The sequence below is a fragment of the Amblyomma maculatum genome, chromosome 5 (assembly GCF_055883805.1).
Source record: "Amblyomma maculatum isolate TAMU_Amacu chromosome 5, ASM5588380v1, whole genome shotgun sequence".
Lineage (NCBI taxonomy): Eukaryota > Metazoa > Arthropoda > Arachnida > Ixodida > Ixodidae > Amblyomma > Amblyomma maculatum.
The window spans coordinates 141,207,496-141,226,629 of record NC_139348.1 but is presented as its reverse complement, the minus strand read 5'-3'; the positions used below and the strand labels follow the sequence as shown (position 1 = coordinate 141,226,629).

Here is a 19,134-nt window from a genome sequence, read left to right as displayed (position 1 = left end):
ATGTTGTAACGACCAATACTGCTAACAGAGTGCATTTTGTATTAACAGTCAATGCTCAGTAGACGAAGTTGACCAGTTAACAACCTTGGAAGCACGGTCTCTCATTACGCCAGCATATTCAATAGCAGTAGTGGAACTGAACGTGATGTGACACATCTAGAACCACAGAGACTGTCACTGAAACTGACAAGAAACTGAAGTTGGCGCACTTTGTTAAGGTATCCGTTTTAAACAAAGGAGAGACAACCCTCATCACCAAAAATGGAGCTTTAATGCTCTGAAAATGACCCAAAAAACGAAACGAAGGTGTTGCCATCCCTGACCAATTTTGCCAATAAAATGCGTGTGCCAATGCTAAATTTTTAGGCGCAGATCCCAGAGGCTGTGCTAAATCGACTATAACTTATGTGAGCATAACCAGCCCTTCTTATTTTTTTTTTTCCTGCCAGACAAACTTTTGATACCTAGGAGGAAACAGAGACTCGTTTTTTTTTATTTCAACAATATTTGGATGAAAGCGCACTCAGTATGACGAAGATGATAAAAACTGTAGCGCTTGGAAACACGAAAGTGACACCACGGGTACTCAGTGCCCCTTTATGACCTCTGCAGTCAAACAAAAATAGTGCAGGGACAGGACAGGGACGAGGAAGGACACACACGAGCGCTCGTGTGTGTCCTTCCTCGTCCCTGTCCTGTCCCTGTGCTATTTTTGTTTGACATGTGTTACCAACGAGCACAAACTGCCAGTATAGTCGACCTTTTCAGGCTACCACGTGTGCGCTGCCTCAATTCACTGCATTACATTTTCGTGTGGATGAAGTAGAGGCATTCTTTTTTTACTCTCTCTGCACTGGTGCGGATCTTACACTGCTGCTTCATGCACTCTTTGGACTTCTGTTTGAGTTACATACAGTTCAGATTTCCACTTCTGGTTCCCAAACAAATAACGGCCTGCTATGATCTCATGAAAATGACACCCATTTCAAATTCTCAATCATGTCATTACACCACCGGGTGCTAATTATTAAAAAGGATTGTCTTAAGCATGCATAAATTTGAATTCTTGGATAGTTATGCTCTTGCAAAATCGCAACTTTTTATCAGCTTTGCAGTTTATGTCAGTCTCTCACAGTGAATAGGCGCAAAGAAGATGAGATAGAAGATGCATGGGCACATACAGCTTCTATTTTGAGGGTTGCTGTCTGCATGCAATTTCACATAGCGAATGTGCACCAACCCTACTGTTAGAGGGCAACAGCCTACTGTTTGCCCTCTATCGACCATTTCTGCTTTGCACTAGCCACAGTCTATTTGAGCTATTCCAGAAACCTGTCACCAACATCACCTTTGGCCTACACTAAACATGTTTCCCTTTGACTGGTAACCACAATTCAACAGTGATTATTGGGCGGTCCATTCTAAATATTGGAAAAATCACAGCAAGCACCGTTTCAGGCCTTCACAGTCGGAAGCCATGAACATTCTGTCTTTTTACATGGACCTCTTTCTGCACTCCTCCTATTACCACTGCTAGAAAACAAACTGCCAGCTTCTTCCACACATGTGCTGTTCACGACGAGCCAGTTAGTGCTTTGCGGATATTGATTGAGCCAGCTTCCCTTTAAACATTCCCCTCTCCTTTCCTTCCGGCATTGCTTTTCCAACACTCTTCTATGTAAACAAAACTTTATGCACTCATCAGAGGGCGCTGCATGAAAAAGAAAAGGGGGAGGGGAGAAGGAAGCTCACCCGGAGGTGCGATGCATCCAGAGCCATCGTAGCCGCATGGTGGTTCCTCTAGAGGTGGTTGGCCTTTCTTCCACAGAAGGTGGCTGCTGGTGCTGAGCTCAAACTCCTTCACACCCCAACATGAATACAAACATGAAAAGAAGGAAACACATGCTACAACTACCCACCTGACTGCTTCTGCGTTACTATCACTCAGTAACGAGCTAAACACGTAGGGAGGAGGTCTTAACTCACTGTAAATCTCTGGAAGTAATTTTTGAAAGGCTGCTTGTTAATTCACAAGACCACCTGGGTGTACTGTGTTTGCTGTAGTAGTTGCAGGCTTCCTGCGACTATAATGAGTGTTTGCAGTGACATAGCCATTGGTGCCGTTGTTTAGTCTCTGGTATAACACATGCCGAACAGTAATCATGCTCTCGTTGTATCAGCACTTTGTGCAGCCAAACTGTTGCAACTGTCTTACCATTAAGCATACGCCAGCACTTGAACACTAGGAACAGAGGGCTTGCAGGCCTTGAATCATTTGCAGTCAGCTACGCAGCCTTAGTCGAAAGTATTAAGGAGAAAGCCTTTCTAGGCTCATGTGCTGCACAAATGCTCACATGAAATATCCACACGAACTGGCATTTGAAGAAAAAAGAACCTACTGCCACCAAGGAACAAAATCTGTCGAACCACAATCCCTTCAATCCCCAGCCGAGCAAGCAAACCACTCCGCCATGGTGGGTTCATACAAAACCGATCATAATTCTCCTTGTTGAGTGAGGATAATAATAGCGATGACAACGGTGCAGTCAGTGGTAATGGTAATGATGGTACTAGGGATGACAACAATGGTGCATTTGATTGAAAATGATGAGAGTGGCGATGATAGTAAGGATGACAATGACAATGCAGTTAGTGAAAACAGTCCTGTAAAGTGGCTTTTGCCATTTCTGCTCTTAAGTAGAGTTAAGTGCAGTCTTTTAATTTTTTTTTTTTTTCGGGTAATATGTGGTTTGCTTTTGTCAAATGAAGAACAGTGGTTCTTTTAAAGACTATAAGCTCATGAAATATGACACAGTTACACAAAATGAATTTCAGGGGCAGCCACAGGTCCCACACAATTCAGCTGATAAACAAAACTTGCGGCCCTGAAGACTTATTGCAAAGGCTTTAGAACTGCAAGCTAATCAGAGAGTGTTGTACTTACGGCGAGGTTCCCGTCACCATACTTGAAGCCGCCGACAGGCTGGAAGAGGCGTGTGATGCTAGGCGATGTAGGGCGGCGGCTGGGGCTGCTGGCGAGGCGATCACGCACCTTCATCGCCCGTTCCTCAGTCACGGGCAAGAAGGCAAGCACAGTGTAGTTGCCCTCCACGTCACCTTTTTCGTTGATGCTCATCTCAGCGGTGGTCACACCTGCAACGGCACACCACAGCACATACACTGACACTGCTTCAAGAGATGATTTGAACCTGCCCCACAAAGTATAGTACACTGATTGAATAACTCTATTTTTGCTCTAAAAGTTTGGTTTCACTACGTTTCCATGTGGCTAGGGACCTTAGTTTAGGGCTTCAGCAGAAACTGCTGCCATGCGGGCACTGTGAACTAGACAAAGCTAATCTTCCAAGCACTGACTAGACAGTGCTACCTCCCACTACTCCAGTGTGGCTATGTGCATAATGGTTACTACAGCGGTTTGCTTGCAGCCCCGTGCATGTTACGTGGTTAAGAGTTTGGTTCTGCACGAGGGGCAAAATAAACATGGTAAAGTGGTCTTTTCTAGCTCCCGTCGGGCTACTGAAACCTTCTTGTTTGCGCAAGCTACTTGAGTGGAGTGGTCACTTTCGTCTCATCGTCCTTAGGTGTTCCAGTATGCCTCTGTAGGTACCTATCCAGTGAGCAGGTTCTGCACTGCATGACCTACCCTAACTAGCATGACTTCTAGCATAAAAACTAGAGTGAAGAATTAGAACTATAATCAGAGACCCTTCCTCACCCTACCCCGCTTACCAATGCAGCTGCTATAATAGCAACAGATGGGCAGCCTCTACCATGATGGGCCTCATGTCCAAATGCTGAGTCTGAGTCCTTTCAGTGCATGCCGGAGCAGGCAGTGATAACCAGATTAGAAAAATGTGCAACTTCTTTTACCATGCTTGCGCTCCGAGATATCAGTGCAGCCTTATGTAAGACAACATGGCCCCAGACCTCTCCCTAAGTGTACCTATTCCCAAATTGCACCTACTAATGTGGTGCAGATGGAGCAATTTAACTACTCGGTGACCATACCACTCAAGCTCAAGACGGAATTATTTTCTTGAATAGCTAATGAACTTTGTTTCCAGCATACTGCACAGCACATGCAAATTACAATGGAGGCGGCATATGCAAACATAGATTTGCAAAAATGAGCAAAATGAAACAACTCACTGGTGTACCGCTTCCTGGCTATAATCTCCCGGATGACAGCCCGGCCGTCAGTGATGCTGTGATTCTTGTGGATGAGGTTGGCCACAGCATCCGCGTACAGCATGACTGAGTCGTACAGGTATGATGCATACTCTGTGATGTGCTGCACGAGGAACAGAGTATGGGTGCAGAATTGCCATCAAAGAAGTGACAGCGCTTTATGGACGCGACAGTCATAGCAATCACTTTCACTTTGCCTTTAGACGAGCATGTGAAACTCTGAAAGATTTATGAAAGATTTCTCTATGACATGCTGCTAAACAAGTGTTAAGGATGACAAAACAAAAGCTTGTATGAAAAGCTAAGGCACCAAAAAGTGTTTCCCACACCTGTACACTCCGCAAGTGGCCGGTAACAACCTACACTAGAAGCAGCGAATGGAGGTAAAAATTGTAGATATTCCTTTGAATACCTGAGGCCTACACAGTGTTCAAGAATCTGCACTTGCCTATAGGCCTGTGCAGGCTTGTTGAAATTTGTTTCGTACAACTATAGAGTCGTCACAATGCTCATGACAACAAACTGCCACATATATGTGTGCACTATGGCCTGTAATGAATAAGAGAGCTGACACTGGCGAGTAGCACTGCTGAAAATAGAGAAGAAGGCCTTCACGAACCGTCTTGAAACCCGGCAGTCCAGTGGGAAAGTTGAAGGGCGGCTTGTGGTTGTACTCTCGCACATGCTCGGTAAAGTTGGAGTAGAAGTCACCAGTGGGAGGCCTGGGCACGATGACCATCAGCTGCATGCATGCATCGTTCAATGCCCGAATGTCCTTTTCGGGCACCTTGCCTGCGTGATGTGGGGCAAGCACCATCACACTGTACGATTGCAACAAATGAAGCGAAGAAACTGGATGGTTTTGGTGGAGTGTTCCACGTGCCCAAAGAAAGGACTAAATAACATCATTGTTCTGTAACCAATATTTTCCAGTGCAATCATAAACCAACCAACCAACCTTTCACTACCCTTATGTCGAGTGAGCATGCGGCGTTACATTCAACAGAATTCTACTGCTGCCTGCAGTAATCTATGCAGTACCTCCAAAGGCTCTGCGGAGCATCATAAAGATTATGTTCACCTAATTTACCCGCATAGTATATGTACTGTGTAAACACGTCACACAAACTACAATCAACTGAATTTACCCACACAGTATATGTGTACTGTATGTGTAAACACATCACACAAACTACGATCAGCTATGTCCTGGCACAAGTTACTCCAACCACGCGATCAGCAAAACCTTCCTAACCGTTCCGCATGACTCCCTCTAAATTTTATCTTTCCTCGAAATCAACTGTTACACCATGATGGTGCCCTGGTTCACGTGTAGGCAAGTAAAACGAGCACCTTGTGCTCCTGCACCAACTCTACTCAGCGAGCCAAGCACAGCCAGCCAAAATGAATCATCACAGCATGAAGAAGCTGCTTACCAAAGAAGTTCCAATTGAACTCCTCCCATGAGTGGATGTCGTAGTCGATCATGATGACCAGGTACTCGCCATTGTCCGTAAGGCCGCGCATGCGCATGGAGATGAGCAGCGCTTGCAGGTCACGATAGTTGCCCATGAACACGTAGACTGCACAGAAACACGCAGATGACCAGAGACAGGTTAAAAAAAGTAGATCACACCAAGCCTTCTAACGCACCATGCCTCCCACCCCCACAGAATCCATGAATTGAGTAACACGTCATATATGAGACGATATACAAAAATGCAAAAACGTCGTTTTTCACCATTCTGCATTAGCAAAGAGATAACGACATCTTCCTCTGTCGCCCCTTTTTGGGTTTTGTCTTGTGTATGTTTTAGTGCTTGAATGGTTGTGGGTGTTTCCATATTCCGCATGTTCCCGCCAGGGTGGCGCAGTGGTTAGTGTGCTCGACCACTGTGCCCAAGGATGTGGGATCGAATCCCGGCCTCGGCGGCCGCTTTTAGATGGAGGCGAAAAGCTAGGCGCCCGTGTGCTGTGTGATGCCAGTGCACGTTAAAGAACCCCAGGTGGTCGAAATTTCCGGAGTCCTCCACTACGGCGTCTCTCATAGCCTGAGTCGCTTTGGGACGCTGAACCACAAAACCAACCAACCATATTCTGCATGCTAACAAGAAGTGTGAGGAGGAGAGAGAAGCAAAACGGAAGAACTATAGCGTGTATGTAGTTCACATGTAGCGTGGTACAGCCAAATGATATTGCAGTCAGATATCAGATAGGAAGACAGTAGCAAGTAAGTAATGATACATTACAGTACACTACATTTGCTAGAGATGAGTCATTTCCCAATTTTTATTTAACTCCCTATATTTCTGAAAGTGCTTGCTGAAATGTATGCTTGCATGAAGGCATCCAACAGACCATGATTATCCACCTGACCTCTCGTTAAGATCCAGACATCCGCATGCAAGTTTGTATGTTCATGGGGCATCTGACAGATGTTCTTACCCAGTTAAAACAAGTTCCAGCACTGATGAGCCAATAGATTGTCTGGCGATAAATGGTTTTGTGAAATCAAGAAAAAAGAATGCCACCCCAGGTGGTCCAAATTTCTGGAGTCCTCCACTATGACATCTCATAGCCTGAGTCGCTTTGGGACGTTAAGCTCCTCAAACCAAACCCTTACTACGTCCCCGAGTTTTGACCAAGGCTACAATTGAATGGAGCGACGAGCATGTAAAATGTAAATTGCTTGATAGGAAAGCAAAGGCGCATTATGTCACACCTTCCGGATACGTGAACCGGGCTTCTGCACTTCTCTGTGGACGCATCGAAGTGTCATGAGGGAAGGGAGTCAGTTCATAGTGGAAGTGGAAAGAAAAAGAGGTGCTGTATATAGCGGGCTAGGATTTTGACATGGGAATCTTTTAAGCACACTGAACTGGGGCACCAACCAGAATCCACCCTAGTTATAATCATCATCATCATCAATTCGCACAGTGCACAGATGCCTCCATTTAAACTCCATCGAAACGCAACTGCCAGCGGTCGGGTTTGAACCCGGGTACTCCTGTTCAGTAGCCGGGCGTCTCAACCACTGAGCTACCGCGGCATTTTTCTTCTTTATTGCCTGGTCTTGACACAGATTGCATTTCACAAAAACAAAATCAACAAAAATCCCACTAACGCTATTTACATACTCTAATTACATATGACACCCTAAAATTCACGCATATACAACAAAGGCTCTAGCCTTGAGAGCCACTCAGGAGGTTCAAATTGAGCTACCGCGGCGGGGTAGATGTCCACTGTACCATTTCGACTCGTGTTTTGTCGGAAGTGTTCGGAACATGGCAGGAAAATTGTCATTGCCCGCTGCGATGGTACAGTGGGTCCACCCAGTTCCTAGCCCTACGGGGCTGGGACGGTAGGTCAACGTCGCTTGCGGCGGGGCTAGCCAGCCATCGAATTTTTATCTGTTGTAGGCCGTCATTGCACCCGCTACTACTTCGGTGGTGGACGACGGCTGTTATTGCAGCGAGGGTCCAACCCCTCCCCCCCCCCCCCCCCCCTCTCTGACTAAATAAATAAAGATGTTTTTGTTTTGCCCTCCTCCCGGGTGGTCGAAATTACTCCGCAGCCCACCACGGCTCTTTTTTCTCTCTGTCCCGCCGGGGTGGCGCAATAGTTAGGGCGCTCGACTACTTTGCCTAAGGATGTGGGATCGAATCCCGGCCGCGGCGGCCGCTTTTCGATAGAAGCGAAAAGCAAAGCGCTCGTGTACTGTGCGGTGTCAGTGCATGTTAAAAATCCCAAGTGGTCGAAATTTCCGGAGTCCTCCACTACGCCGTCTCTGATATCCTGAGTCGCTTTGAGATAAACTTTACAAACGAAACCATCATTCTCTTTTTCCGATTTCACTCCCACTTTCCTTCCTTCCCATACAGCGTGGTCCAGGTGTCCAAAGAAAAAGTGTGACAGATACTGTGCTTCTTTCATTTCCTTGAACCAATTATTATAGAGTGGGCCTTCCTTCCAAAACAAACTTGAAAAATACTTTAAAACTTCGCGCAATGAAAAACCGGTGCGAAAGGCGCTATCGCATCCACACTTAGGGCGATGTTTGAGCGCCCCTCGAATTTTATGTCCCAAGAACTGCCTATTTCTCTGCGGTTTTTGACAGTCAAACCTGTCATGACAACTCAAATTCCTGAAGAGCATCAAAATTTTATGCGGTTACGACAGGAAAGTAGCACAGACTACAGAAAAGCAGGACAGAGAAACTACAGGACTGCAGAAAATTCTGACGTTACGACAGAAAACACCACAGACTACACAAGAGCACAAGAGAAAAACTACAGGACTCCAGGAAATTCTGATGTTACGACAGAACTACAAAATATTTTGTATTTCCGACATGGTTTTGTAGCTATCAATTATGCAGTAATTACTTGTTTCGCTAACTGTACTTTCAAAGTGAAACTATTCTTGCTTAATATATCAGGCCGTTAATTATTTTCCCATGTGCGCATTAAAGGGGCGACGAACGACTCAACTCTGGGCAAGAGACAAATTTTAACTCACTATTTTTAATTGAATCCACCAGCGCAAGCACACAAGTGTAAACATGATTTAACTCGAGAAAAAAAAAAAAAAGAGAACCACATTTATGTGATAGGAATAAAGACCTCATCGAAAAATTAAAAAAAGCAAGCTGTCTATGGTCCCCCGTCGCCAGACCGGAAGCTTTTCGCTGGAGGATGGTGACGCCATAAGGCCGGAAGTAAAAACATATGGTTAGATGCCCGATTTCGTGGCGTATTGGCCGGAAGTGCCAGTACACCATGCAATTGCGTATCGCTGTGAATTTCCATAGAGTTAATTACAAAGACACTAGAGGGAAAGCTGCCCGTTCACCTAATGCGTTCGAGGGGTGACCGCGTGATTGCCGCCGTTGGATGATGGATGGATGGATGATAGTGGCTCTGTCCTTTGTATCGGACGGCAGCTTGCGCCGCCTAGCCAAAAAATTAAAAGAAATATATTTATCTCTTCCCCTTTTTTAGCTTCTAATTTGCCCGTATCTGCCCCCCTCCCTTTTTTCCTCTCTTTATTCTCTTGACCTTTTCCACCAATCCTCTAATCTCTCTTTTGTTATCAGAACGCGTTCCTCATCCATTCGTCCATCTTCCCCAGCAAATCCCAGCGCTCTCTCCAGATATGCCGCTTTTTCCGCGGGAAGGGCAGGACGAAGTTTTTGGCACCTTAGAACAACATGTTCCGTTGTTTCCTCCTCAGTTCCGCACGCCGCGCATAATATATCTACTTCCTGAAATTTTTTCCTGTACGTTTTTGTTCTGAGGGCCCCTGTCCTAGCCTCAAACAGCAATGAGCTCCCTCGTGAGTTGTCGAATAAACTTTCTTTCTTTATATCCTGTTTTCGAGTTCTATACATACCCAATGCTGATTTTCCCTGCATTCTTTCCTCCCACATTTTCCTTTCTGCCTCCTTTACCTGCTTTTCAATGCTGCTGTTTTGCTGCGGTGTATCTCCAAACTCTAGGTACTTAAATCTGAGCTTTCGGATTCTGTTAGTCCATTTCGTATTCAGGCTTTTCATGAATAGGTGCTTGTGCATTTTTCGTGCCCACCTTGATTCCTCCATTTCGGTTAGTCTCTGATCATATTTTAGTTTGCTAATTGCCTCTCTAACCTCAAATGATGCCCAGCCCATATCTCCCTGGACTCCTTCATTAGGTGTGTTGCCATGTGCTCCCAATGCCAATCTACCTACCTTTCTCTGTCTGATTTCAAGGCCTGACTGTACTTCTGATTTCATGCACAGGACTGCATTTCCAAAAGTGAGTCCTGGTACCATAACACCCTTCCATACCCCTCTAACAACCTCATACCTGTTATAGTTCCAGAGGGCTCTGTGTTTCATAATATCTGAACTCCTTTTCCCTTTGTCTATCGTAATTCTTTCATGCTTTTCTAGGTAATTTTTTCCTTCATTGATCCATATGCCCAGGTATTTATAGCTCTCCACATGTTCAACCTTGGTGCCTTGTATTTCCAGCACGTCCCCCCTTTCATCATTAAATACCATTATTCCTGATTTTTCGCTGCTAAATTGCAGTCCCAGCTTTTCACCCTCTTCTCCACAGATCTTAAGCAGCTCCTGCAACCCATCCCTCTTATCTGCCAGCAGTACAATGTCATCCGCGTACATCAATCCTGGTAGAACTTGTGTTACTTTCTGTCCTCCCTGCATATAGCTTGCATCGAATCCCATATTACTTTCCTCCAGGCGCCTTTCCATTTGGCTCATGTATATCATGAAAAGCAGCGGTGACAGTGGGCATCCTTGCCTAAGCCCCCTTTTTATTTTTGCTGGTTTTGTTGTTTCCGTCTCCCATACTATCACTGCCTCATTATCTGCATACACTTCTTGTATGAACTGAACCAGGTTTTTATTCAGGCCATATTCCTTCAACTGGTCCCACAGTTTTTTCTGATCTACATTGTCATATGCCCCTTTAATATCTAAAAACGCTATCCATAATGGTCTCTGACTTGCAGCTGCTGTTTCTATACACTGGGTAACCACAAATAAATTATCCTCTAGTCTTCTGTCCTTGCGGAAACCATTTTGTAGTTCTCCGAGGATATTCCCTCCTTCTGCCCATTCCTCCATCATTACTTTTACTAACTGCATTGCTACCCTGTATATAACTGATGTAACCGTGATTGGCCGATAGGACTTTATGTTATCTCTGCTTCCCTTGCCTTTGTATGTTAGTCTCATCCTGCTTAATTTCCAATCTTTTGGTACTTGACCGCCCTTTATTGTTTGTTCAATCAACTGTCGTAATTTTACTTTGCTTTTTTTGTCCTAATCTGGTAATCAATCCCATGGGTATGCTATCTGGTCCTGTCGCTGTTCCCAAGGGGACCTTCCGTTCTATTCTTTCCCATTCTCTTGCTGTCATTTCCTTGTATTCTTGCTCCTCGTCCCTGTGGTCCTCATTATTCTCCATTTCTTCTGCGGCATTCACTTCCAGACTGGCAAAGGCTGTTTCTATTGTGCGCCTAACATATTCCTGTGCTTCCTCTCCCTCCACTCTTTTTCCTTCCTGTGTGGTCAGTGAGTGTTGGACCCCTTCCGTCTTTTTTGCTTGTAGCCTTATGTGGTTCCAAAACCTCTTTGCAGCATTTTTATCTTTTTTACTTATGTCGATCATCCACTGGACCCCAGCTTTTCCTATTTTGATTTGGATTAAGGTTGACGCCTCCCTTTTTCTCTCAAGGTACTCCTCCCATTTGGATTCTACTTCCCTTGGTGTGGCTCCCCTCTTCCTTGCTAATCTGTGCTCTCTGGATGCCTCTTGACGCCTCGTTATGGCTGCTTTAACTTCAGCATCCCACCAGCTTTTTGGTTTATATTTTCTCTTTCCTCTTCTAATCTTGCCCTTTATTAGCTCTCTTTTAAATACTTCTACTAGGTCATCGTATGTCCATTCTCTATTTGGTTGTTGGTTTACTATGTCCTCAATGCGCTTTGACCCTTTTTCCAACTGCATATCATTGAGTTTCTGGTTGCTTTCACATACCTGCATTTTTGTTGCGGCCGCTGTCCCGCCAAATTGGAGTTTAATTCTTTTGTGATCGCTTCCTAAACTCTTCGTCCCTTCTTCATCAATTTCCATACCTACTAACCTGTCATACAGCTTGTGGGACATCAGACAATAGTCGATTGTGGAATGAGAGTTATTTCTTTCCCATGTTATTTTTCCCTCACACTTTATCTCTGAATTAACTATTGTGAGATCCTGGGTTTCACAAAATGTTGCTAACATTTTGCCTGTCGTATCGGTAGCTCCATCAAAAAATTCCATATGTGCATTCATATCCCCTAAGGTTATCACTTCCTTATTCTGGCCAAATTCCTCTATGTCTTTAGCTAAACATCTGAAATGTTCTGAATTTTCCTCATTCGAGTCATTTCCTGTTTTTAGGTAAACAAACCCTAGTACTGTATCTAGGTTTCCCACTCTACCCTGGAGCCATATATGTTCTCTGCAGCTTTCTGTTATCCTTTTCCAATCTTGGCCTTTGATTAGCGCCCCCAGGCCACCTCCTTTTCGGTCCTTCCCTTTTCTATTGCACCCCTGCCATGAGTATCCTTCAATGTGTGGAGGTTCTTCACTGTCTCTAAGGTGGGTTTCTGCTACACCATACACTACAAAATTTTCAGTTTGCAGCTGCTCCTGAATTTCATCCCATTTAATTCTACTTCTACCCCCTTGCATATTAATGAAGGCCAAATTTACGCCATTATCACACTGTTCATTGGTTGCCAGATGAATTTTACTTGATAAATCTGGCACATGAAGATGGTTTGAAGCTGGCAACTTGGATCGTGGGAAGATGGCGGCGTGCAGCTAACCGACGGCGGGCGGCTACTGTTCAGTAGGTGCTGTAAACAACGGCAGAATCGTCGCGTGTGGAGCATTTCTTGTGATATGTTGCGTCGCGTACCTACTGTAACATCACATAGGTGTCCTGATTCTTCTGAGTTGTTATCGCAAGGCCGGCTATCCCTGCGATTGTTTCGCGCTTCGCATGCATTTCGTCCGTCGAGCGCACATGCATCTCCTCTGTGCCCGATCACCAGAAAATATGTCAGAAATTTGCTTTGGTGCAAGACGACGACCACAGTATATTAAAAAAAAACAGTGACGAATTCCACAGGAACGGCCCTTGGTCTATCCGGGATGGCTAGTGCTGCATACAGTAAATGTCAAAGGGTGTTCGTGCGTGTTTACTGTTGATCTGCTACGTCTGCTCGCAAACATGGTTTCCAATTGTTCTACATCATTCCTTTATGGCCAAGAAGGTGCCTGAAAGATTATATAATATGCTTGAAACTTGAAAAAAAATGTATAGAAATTTCCTACAGTTGTGTTATCGGCAGCGGTTTTTAAAACTTTTGTTCAAACCTTTGTTCATTTTTGACGCAGTGAGCAGGAACTGTGCTGGCCACAATGATAAATTTGATGATGGCGGCGAACCAGTGAGAAGCTCGTTTCCCTGCCCAGCTTTCCCCCTAGAGTCTTTGTATTAACTCTATGTGAATTTCCAACGGTTGACACCTTGTCAGCGACGATATGTGCCGAAGTTTTCTCTCCCCTATTCTTCAGACTTGGCCCATGTATACAGCTGCGACACTTGTTCCGTGTTTCACTTACACTAGTTTTATTTGCACATGTAGCACATAGCAATTAAACGTTTTTGACCCGCCTATCACTTCATTCCTATCTCTTGAATACAAGAACCAGAAACGGGCCAGCCCGACTGTGACGAAAAGTGTTGGGAAATCACCCCTAGACTCCTGTCGGTCGTTACGCGATCAAATTGCGTCACGTAAGCACAAGGGAAAGCATGTGCGACGTGCCCGCTATCGAGGAAGAGCAGTTAGTCCGATCCGCCACTTTTTGCATTATGCCGCACTTTAAGATCTGTTGTTATATATATTTTTTTACAAATCCGCAATACAGGCTACATAAACGACTAAATGTGTGACAAAAATTCAAAACTCCCGCTCCCCCCCCCCCCCCCCCCCCCTACTATTCTGATTGCCTGGGCGTATTACAGGGTCAGATCGCAGCGCGCAAACACCAGCGCGAGCCGTCGAGGAAAACAGCGCGGAAAAGCAGAGAGCGTGCGAGCGTCGCGTAATAAAAAGCGGAAACAGGCCGCCCGCACGAGTTTCAGGATAAATGCGAAGGCCAAAGGAAAGGATGGGCGGAGAGGGCGAGATACGGGGGGAGAGAGAGATATCTAGAGAACAGAACAGACAAGCGCACAGGCGACAACAAAAAAATAAAAAAAAAAAAAATGAAGGTGAAAAGGAAAATCCAACTGGGCGCACCCGACGGGAACATACACACAGCATGCCGGAGAGACGTCGAATGGCTCCGATAACGCGGCTATTTCGGGCGAACGCGCTAGCGCAAGGCTTTCCTCTGTCTCGTCGTCGTCGCCCGTGCACTGCACTACAGCGCAGCCCAGAGGAGACGCTGCAGGTCGCGGCGGCCAGCAGCCAGCTTTCGGCAGAGAGTACGTAGCGCGAGGACCAATTTGAGATGGTCGTGAAGAACATTTTAATTTCGACGCCACTCTTCACGTTCCCAAAACCCGACGACCTCGCGAATTTGGCTCTTGTATAACCGCAGAGCATTAGTTCGGGCTCGAGAAAAAATAATAATAAACATTCACTTCGGCATCGAAGTTAAAATTACGAAATTGGGAAATAAAACTTCGTTAAACGTTAAATTGAGAAAAATCCTGAAGTTGCCTGCCAGGAGGGGAAGAAAAACATCCCGGAATTCGTGCTTGGTGGGCACTGCATCAAAAACAAAGAGATGTCTACTGCGATTTTGATATCGTACCTGAACGGGCAAGCAGACCCCTGAAAAGGCCTATCAGAGTGCCATTTTAAATTTCATGACAACGATACCTCATAATTTCATTCATATCTGAATGTACAGCAGTCAAGTCACTGTTTGCTGAAATGCTTTCGACATGTGCGCTGGGACCATGGAACTTGGAAATAAGGAGTAACTAGCAGTATTTTCGCTTTTTAAAGTTAATCTCATGAACACCGGCATTGTCCATCGTCGCGAACTGTGCATTGTTTTCCATACAGCTTCAGCCGTTATGATCAGTCTGAAATCTCGCGGTCGTTCGCATTAAATAACGTCGTTACGTAAGATCCCGAGACTCACAGTCATCACATCCGTTAATCACATGACTCGTTTGTCCCAACATTGGGTAGCGCGAGCCAATGTCAGTAGAGAGTTTTAGTTCACCGTGATCTGCGACCTGCTACCGTGATAGGCCACAGCGCGTTCCACTGCGCATGCTCAGATCCTCTTGACGCCGATAGATGGCGCCACATACTGGATATCGGCATAAAGACTGCCGCGACGTCGGGACCAATCAGCTTGTGCCTCCCGCCCGCGTGCCGTAAAAGGTCACGGTGGCTGATCGCGGATCATGGTAAACTAAATCTCTCTAATGCGTCGCACTTTTGGGTTACATCGACCAATAAGTAAGTCACGTGAGCGAATAAACCCCTACCTCATAATCGCGACACCATTACTATAATGCCTAGAATATGCTACACGTACGTGTCGCTGAACATCAGACGCGGACATTCGTTTCACATTACGCGAATGCTTATCTTGCTTATAGTTTCTTCACCTCCTTGCAAGCTCAGTGATTTCGATACTTGGCTGTTCATTCCAAGGTTGCGGGATCGAAACCAGACCGCTGTGGCCGCATTTCTATAGTGGCGAAATGAGAATACGTGTTAGCGCGGTTAAAAGAGCCCCGGGTGGTCTGAAATTGATGCGGGGTCCTCCGTTATGCGGCGTCCCTCATCCCCTGTGAGTCGCCTCGGGCCTTCCAAACCCCCTATAGCAACATAGCAGTAAAAAGCTTTATTTTCCCTCTTTTTTTCCCCGCTACCTCTCTAGTTAACAAATAATCAGGCATAACCTCATTAGGCGCCGGGCGGCAAACATTAAATGAAATCAGAGAGAGTATGGGCCGAGTAGGGATAAGAAGGCACGACGGGGAAGACCTCACTACGGAGGTAGTTCGTTAAGACTTATACAATTATTTTATCTGACAGAACGGGGAAAGGGAGGGGGGAGGGGAGTGCTGACGCAAACGAGACTTAACCTGGAGCTATGCCTCATTTTTTTTCTTTCTTTTTGCTTGTACTTTTCCTCGGATAATTACCACTCCCGAATGTCTGTGCATTAAGATTGTACTCACCCTGTCAATGCGCATGCGCAGGAGGGGGGGTCCGGCAAAATGATATACATCTACGCCAGTACGTACGTCTCCGGAAAGCTAAATTCATTAACGCTGAGAAAAAGAGCTTTAACTCCAGCCGGACATGGATACATAGGTTAAAAGAGACTCACTTCATGAAATGTGCATTCAAACGCATCTGTCCGTTATCGTTAACAAAGCTGCGTCCGCTTGCATACAAAAGCCTCTCTCAGTGATCGCCATTTAGAAGACTACTGCGCCAGTCTTAAACGTATACCTAAATCGACCTGATGTGCACAGCAAAACAAAAGACACTGCCGATTCGGACTATGCTTGCCGTTTCGTAACCCATCCTTCTACTTTCCAAGGTGACCAACTTGTATATCGGTTCACTGTGTTACATTCCCGCCCCAGTCCGCTTCCTCCTCAAAAATACGTATACGAAAGCCGATTTTTTACTCAAATCCGTGCTGGTTTGTCTCTGGACTAGCAGTTCAACTGTACTACAAACGGGTCAGCAATGCATGACCGAAATATGTATCGGCATCTAGGACCAAAAAAAAAAAAAATGCAGCCTGAGTCGCTTTGGGATGTTAAATTACATAAGCCTAAGCATAAGCCAACAAAGCAGGAAGTCAGAATAACTCATCCTCCCCATTTATGGCTGGCTGGTGTGCCATGGCCGCCTTTCCGTCTTTCAAGGTAAATATACGTTATCTTTCACGACCCCTGGCAAGCAAGGCTTTCGTAGAAAGCTCTATCCTAGCTGGAACGCACCTATCGCGACCCACTTTACGTCCCGAACAAAGGAAGCAAGACATTCGCCTGTTCCTTACAAATGTAGGACTGCATCCGCGCGGAGGCCGATTTTAGATGGAGGCCAAAAGCAGGCGCCCCGTGTGCTGTGCGATGTCAGTGCGCGTCAAAGAACCCCAGGTGGTCGAAACTTCAGGAGCCCTCCACTACGGCGTCTCTCATAGCCTCAGACGCTTAGGATCGTTTAATCGCATAAACCAAACCTAACTGCATCTGCAATGGGAAAGAGGAAAGGCACAACAGCTCACGAAAGTCCATGTGCACACCTTCATCTCTGCCACCACACACACCCCAGTAGTAGTAGTAGTAGTAGTAGTAGTAGTAGTAGTAGTAGTAGTAGTAGTAGTAGTAGTAGTAGTAGTAGTAGTAGTATAGGATGTAAATTTAAGAGGTAGTTTACTTCTTCAAGGAAAGTTTGGCATTTCTTCTTCATCCTAGTTACACCGTCGAAGACACGACAAACTCGTCCCCAACAAATTTATGCTTTTAACACCGTACTTCGCGAAAACACATTTGTGCAAATATTCATACTTTCCGCGTACAATAAACGAGTGGAATTTATTGCCTGAATTTAATGCAATCAGTGAAAATTTTGAAAGGACGCTCAGCACTGTAATATAAACAAAAGTGTTTGCAATGCAGCGCAATGTATCTAAGTGACTTTTTTTGTTGCTCTTTTGTGTGATGTGTTAAACCATATTTTCCTGTACACATTTTATGGGGTATTGAAAGTATTGTGCTATCTGCCCTTCCTGCTTGGACCACACGAGGTCCGAAGTATTATGTAAATAAATAAATAAATAAATAAATAAATAAATAAATAAATAAATAAATAAATAAATAAATAAATAAGATACGCAGAGTGGCTCAGAGAAATAACTCGAGTTAATGACATTCTCGTCGAAATCAAGAAGAAATTGGCGTATGCAGGACATGTATTGCGAAGACAGGTTGGGCGGTGGTCGTCAAGGGTGACAAATTGGATTCCAAGCGAGGAGGCAGCAGAAAATTACGTGGGTGGATGAGATAAATTCCCAGGGATCACGTGGATGCAACTTATAGCACAAGATCGGGTTAATTGGGGAATATGGAAAAGGTCTTTGCCCTGCAGTGGCTATAGTCTGGATGGTGATTATGATGATGATGATGACTAGAATGACAGTTGTGTACAGCACAGGTCAAAAGTCGGCAGACCAAGTGGTTGTCTTTTTTAGCTGCGTAGCAGCAGAGGTCTTGATGCGTCCAATCGAGGTCTCGAATCAAACGCAGTATTACAGCTTGACGGGTAGTAACTGTTTCTTGCTCGGCGCAAAGGGAAACAACGCGGTCGTACCAATTTACATCAAAGATGAACTCCCTATACAGTTTTTCTAAAAAATAAAAAGAAAAAATACTTCATACAAAGCGATGTCCGTATGAGGGAAACCATTTATCACAAATATTGCGCTCTACAGCTCACCCACTACTTCTAACTTTATATAACATCAGGGCAAGGAGCAAAAAAAAAAAAAAAAAAAAAAAGAAAGAGAGAGAGAGAGAGAGAGAGAGAAAGAGAGAGCCGCATTCAAGGCAGCCTTAATTATTCTTTTCAATCGAAATAGCCTCTAAATTACCTGGGTTCGATTCAATTTTGTTCCCGCTATAATAATAGTTTACGAGAAAGGCTTCGATCGCTTGCGGAATCGTAGATGTCAAATAAAGGCACCGTAAAGTCACCTAGTAATGAGACAAGCGCCAGACGTTGGTCATGAGGCATCGTAGATGTCAAATAAAGGCGCCGTAACGTCGTCTAGTCAACTCCAGGTGTTGGTCACGTGGCCATTCGTAGTAAAGTTGGCACGCTCCAGAACCGGAGCGCGACACATGCCTTTGCAGCAGATGAGATGTGCATTCACTGCGTGACGGTTACACAGGCGTCGCTTTTACTCCCCGTAGTGAGGCCGAAAGTATCGGCATGGTTGCTGTTCCTGTTGAAACATTGTGTCCGCTTTTTTACGCACACAATAAGACGTGTAACCAATGTTATCAAACGTCTCTTGTTCCCTCAAACGTTTGGGCGCCTTAACGGTAGAGCAACTGCATCATCTTTTTGAGAATCCCGTGACATTCAAGGAATCAAAAGTAGATAGGCTATAGGCAACGTACGCAAACGTTTTTTTTTTTTTTTTCGAGCTAAATTTCAAACTAATGATTACGTCTCAAGCTTCTCCTAACAGCACCAAGAAACTGCGGTGAAGCTCGGTAATGACGCCACTGACTATAATATTTCTCAATTCCGCTGAATTCTTTTGCACTCTGCGATGCATCATCTGATGACACCAAACA

The 19,134-nt window shown here is 45.1% G+C and overlaps 1 protein-coding gene across 1 annotated transcript in view; it reads right to left on the bottom strand.

Moving 5' to 3' along the window:
- The window catches only part of LOC146189763 (receptor-type guanylate cyclase Gyc76C-like), a 266,102-nt gene that overhangs the window by 29,359 nt on the left and 217,609 nt on the right, over nucleotides 1-19,134 (bottom strand). The window contains exons 6-10 of the mRNA XM_084604526.1: nucleotides 5,646-5,792; nucleotides 4,829-5,001; nucleotides 4,171-4,312; nucleotides 2,945-3,153; nucleotides 1,753-1,858 (exon numbers count right to left, since the gene is read on the bottom strand). Of these exons, the coding sequence (XP_084460652.1) occupies nucleotides 1,753-1,858; nucleotides 2,945-3,153; nucleotides 4,171-4,312; nucleotides 4,829-5,001; nucleotides 5,646-5,792 (777 nt within the window). The remainder of the gene's footprint in view (nucleotides 1-1,752; nucleotides 1,859-2,944; nucleotides 3,154-4,170; nucleotides 4,313-4,828; nucleotides 5,002-5,645; nucleotides 5,793-19,134) is intronic.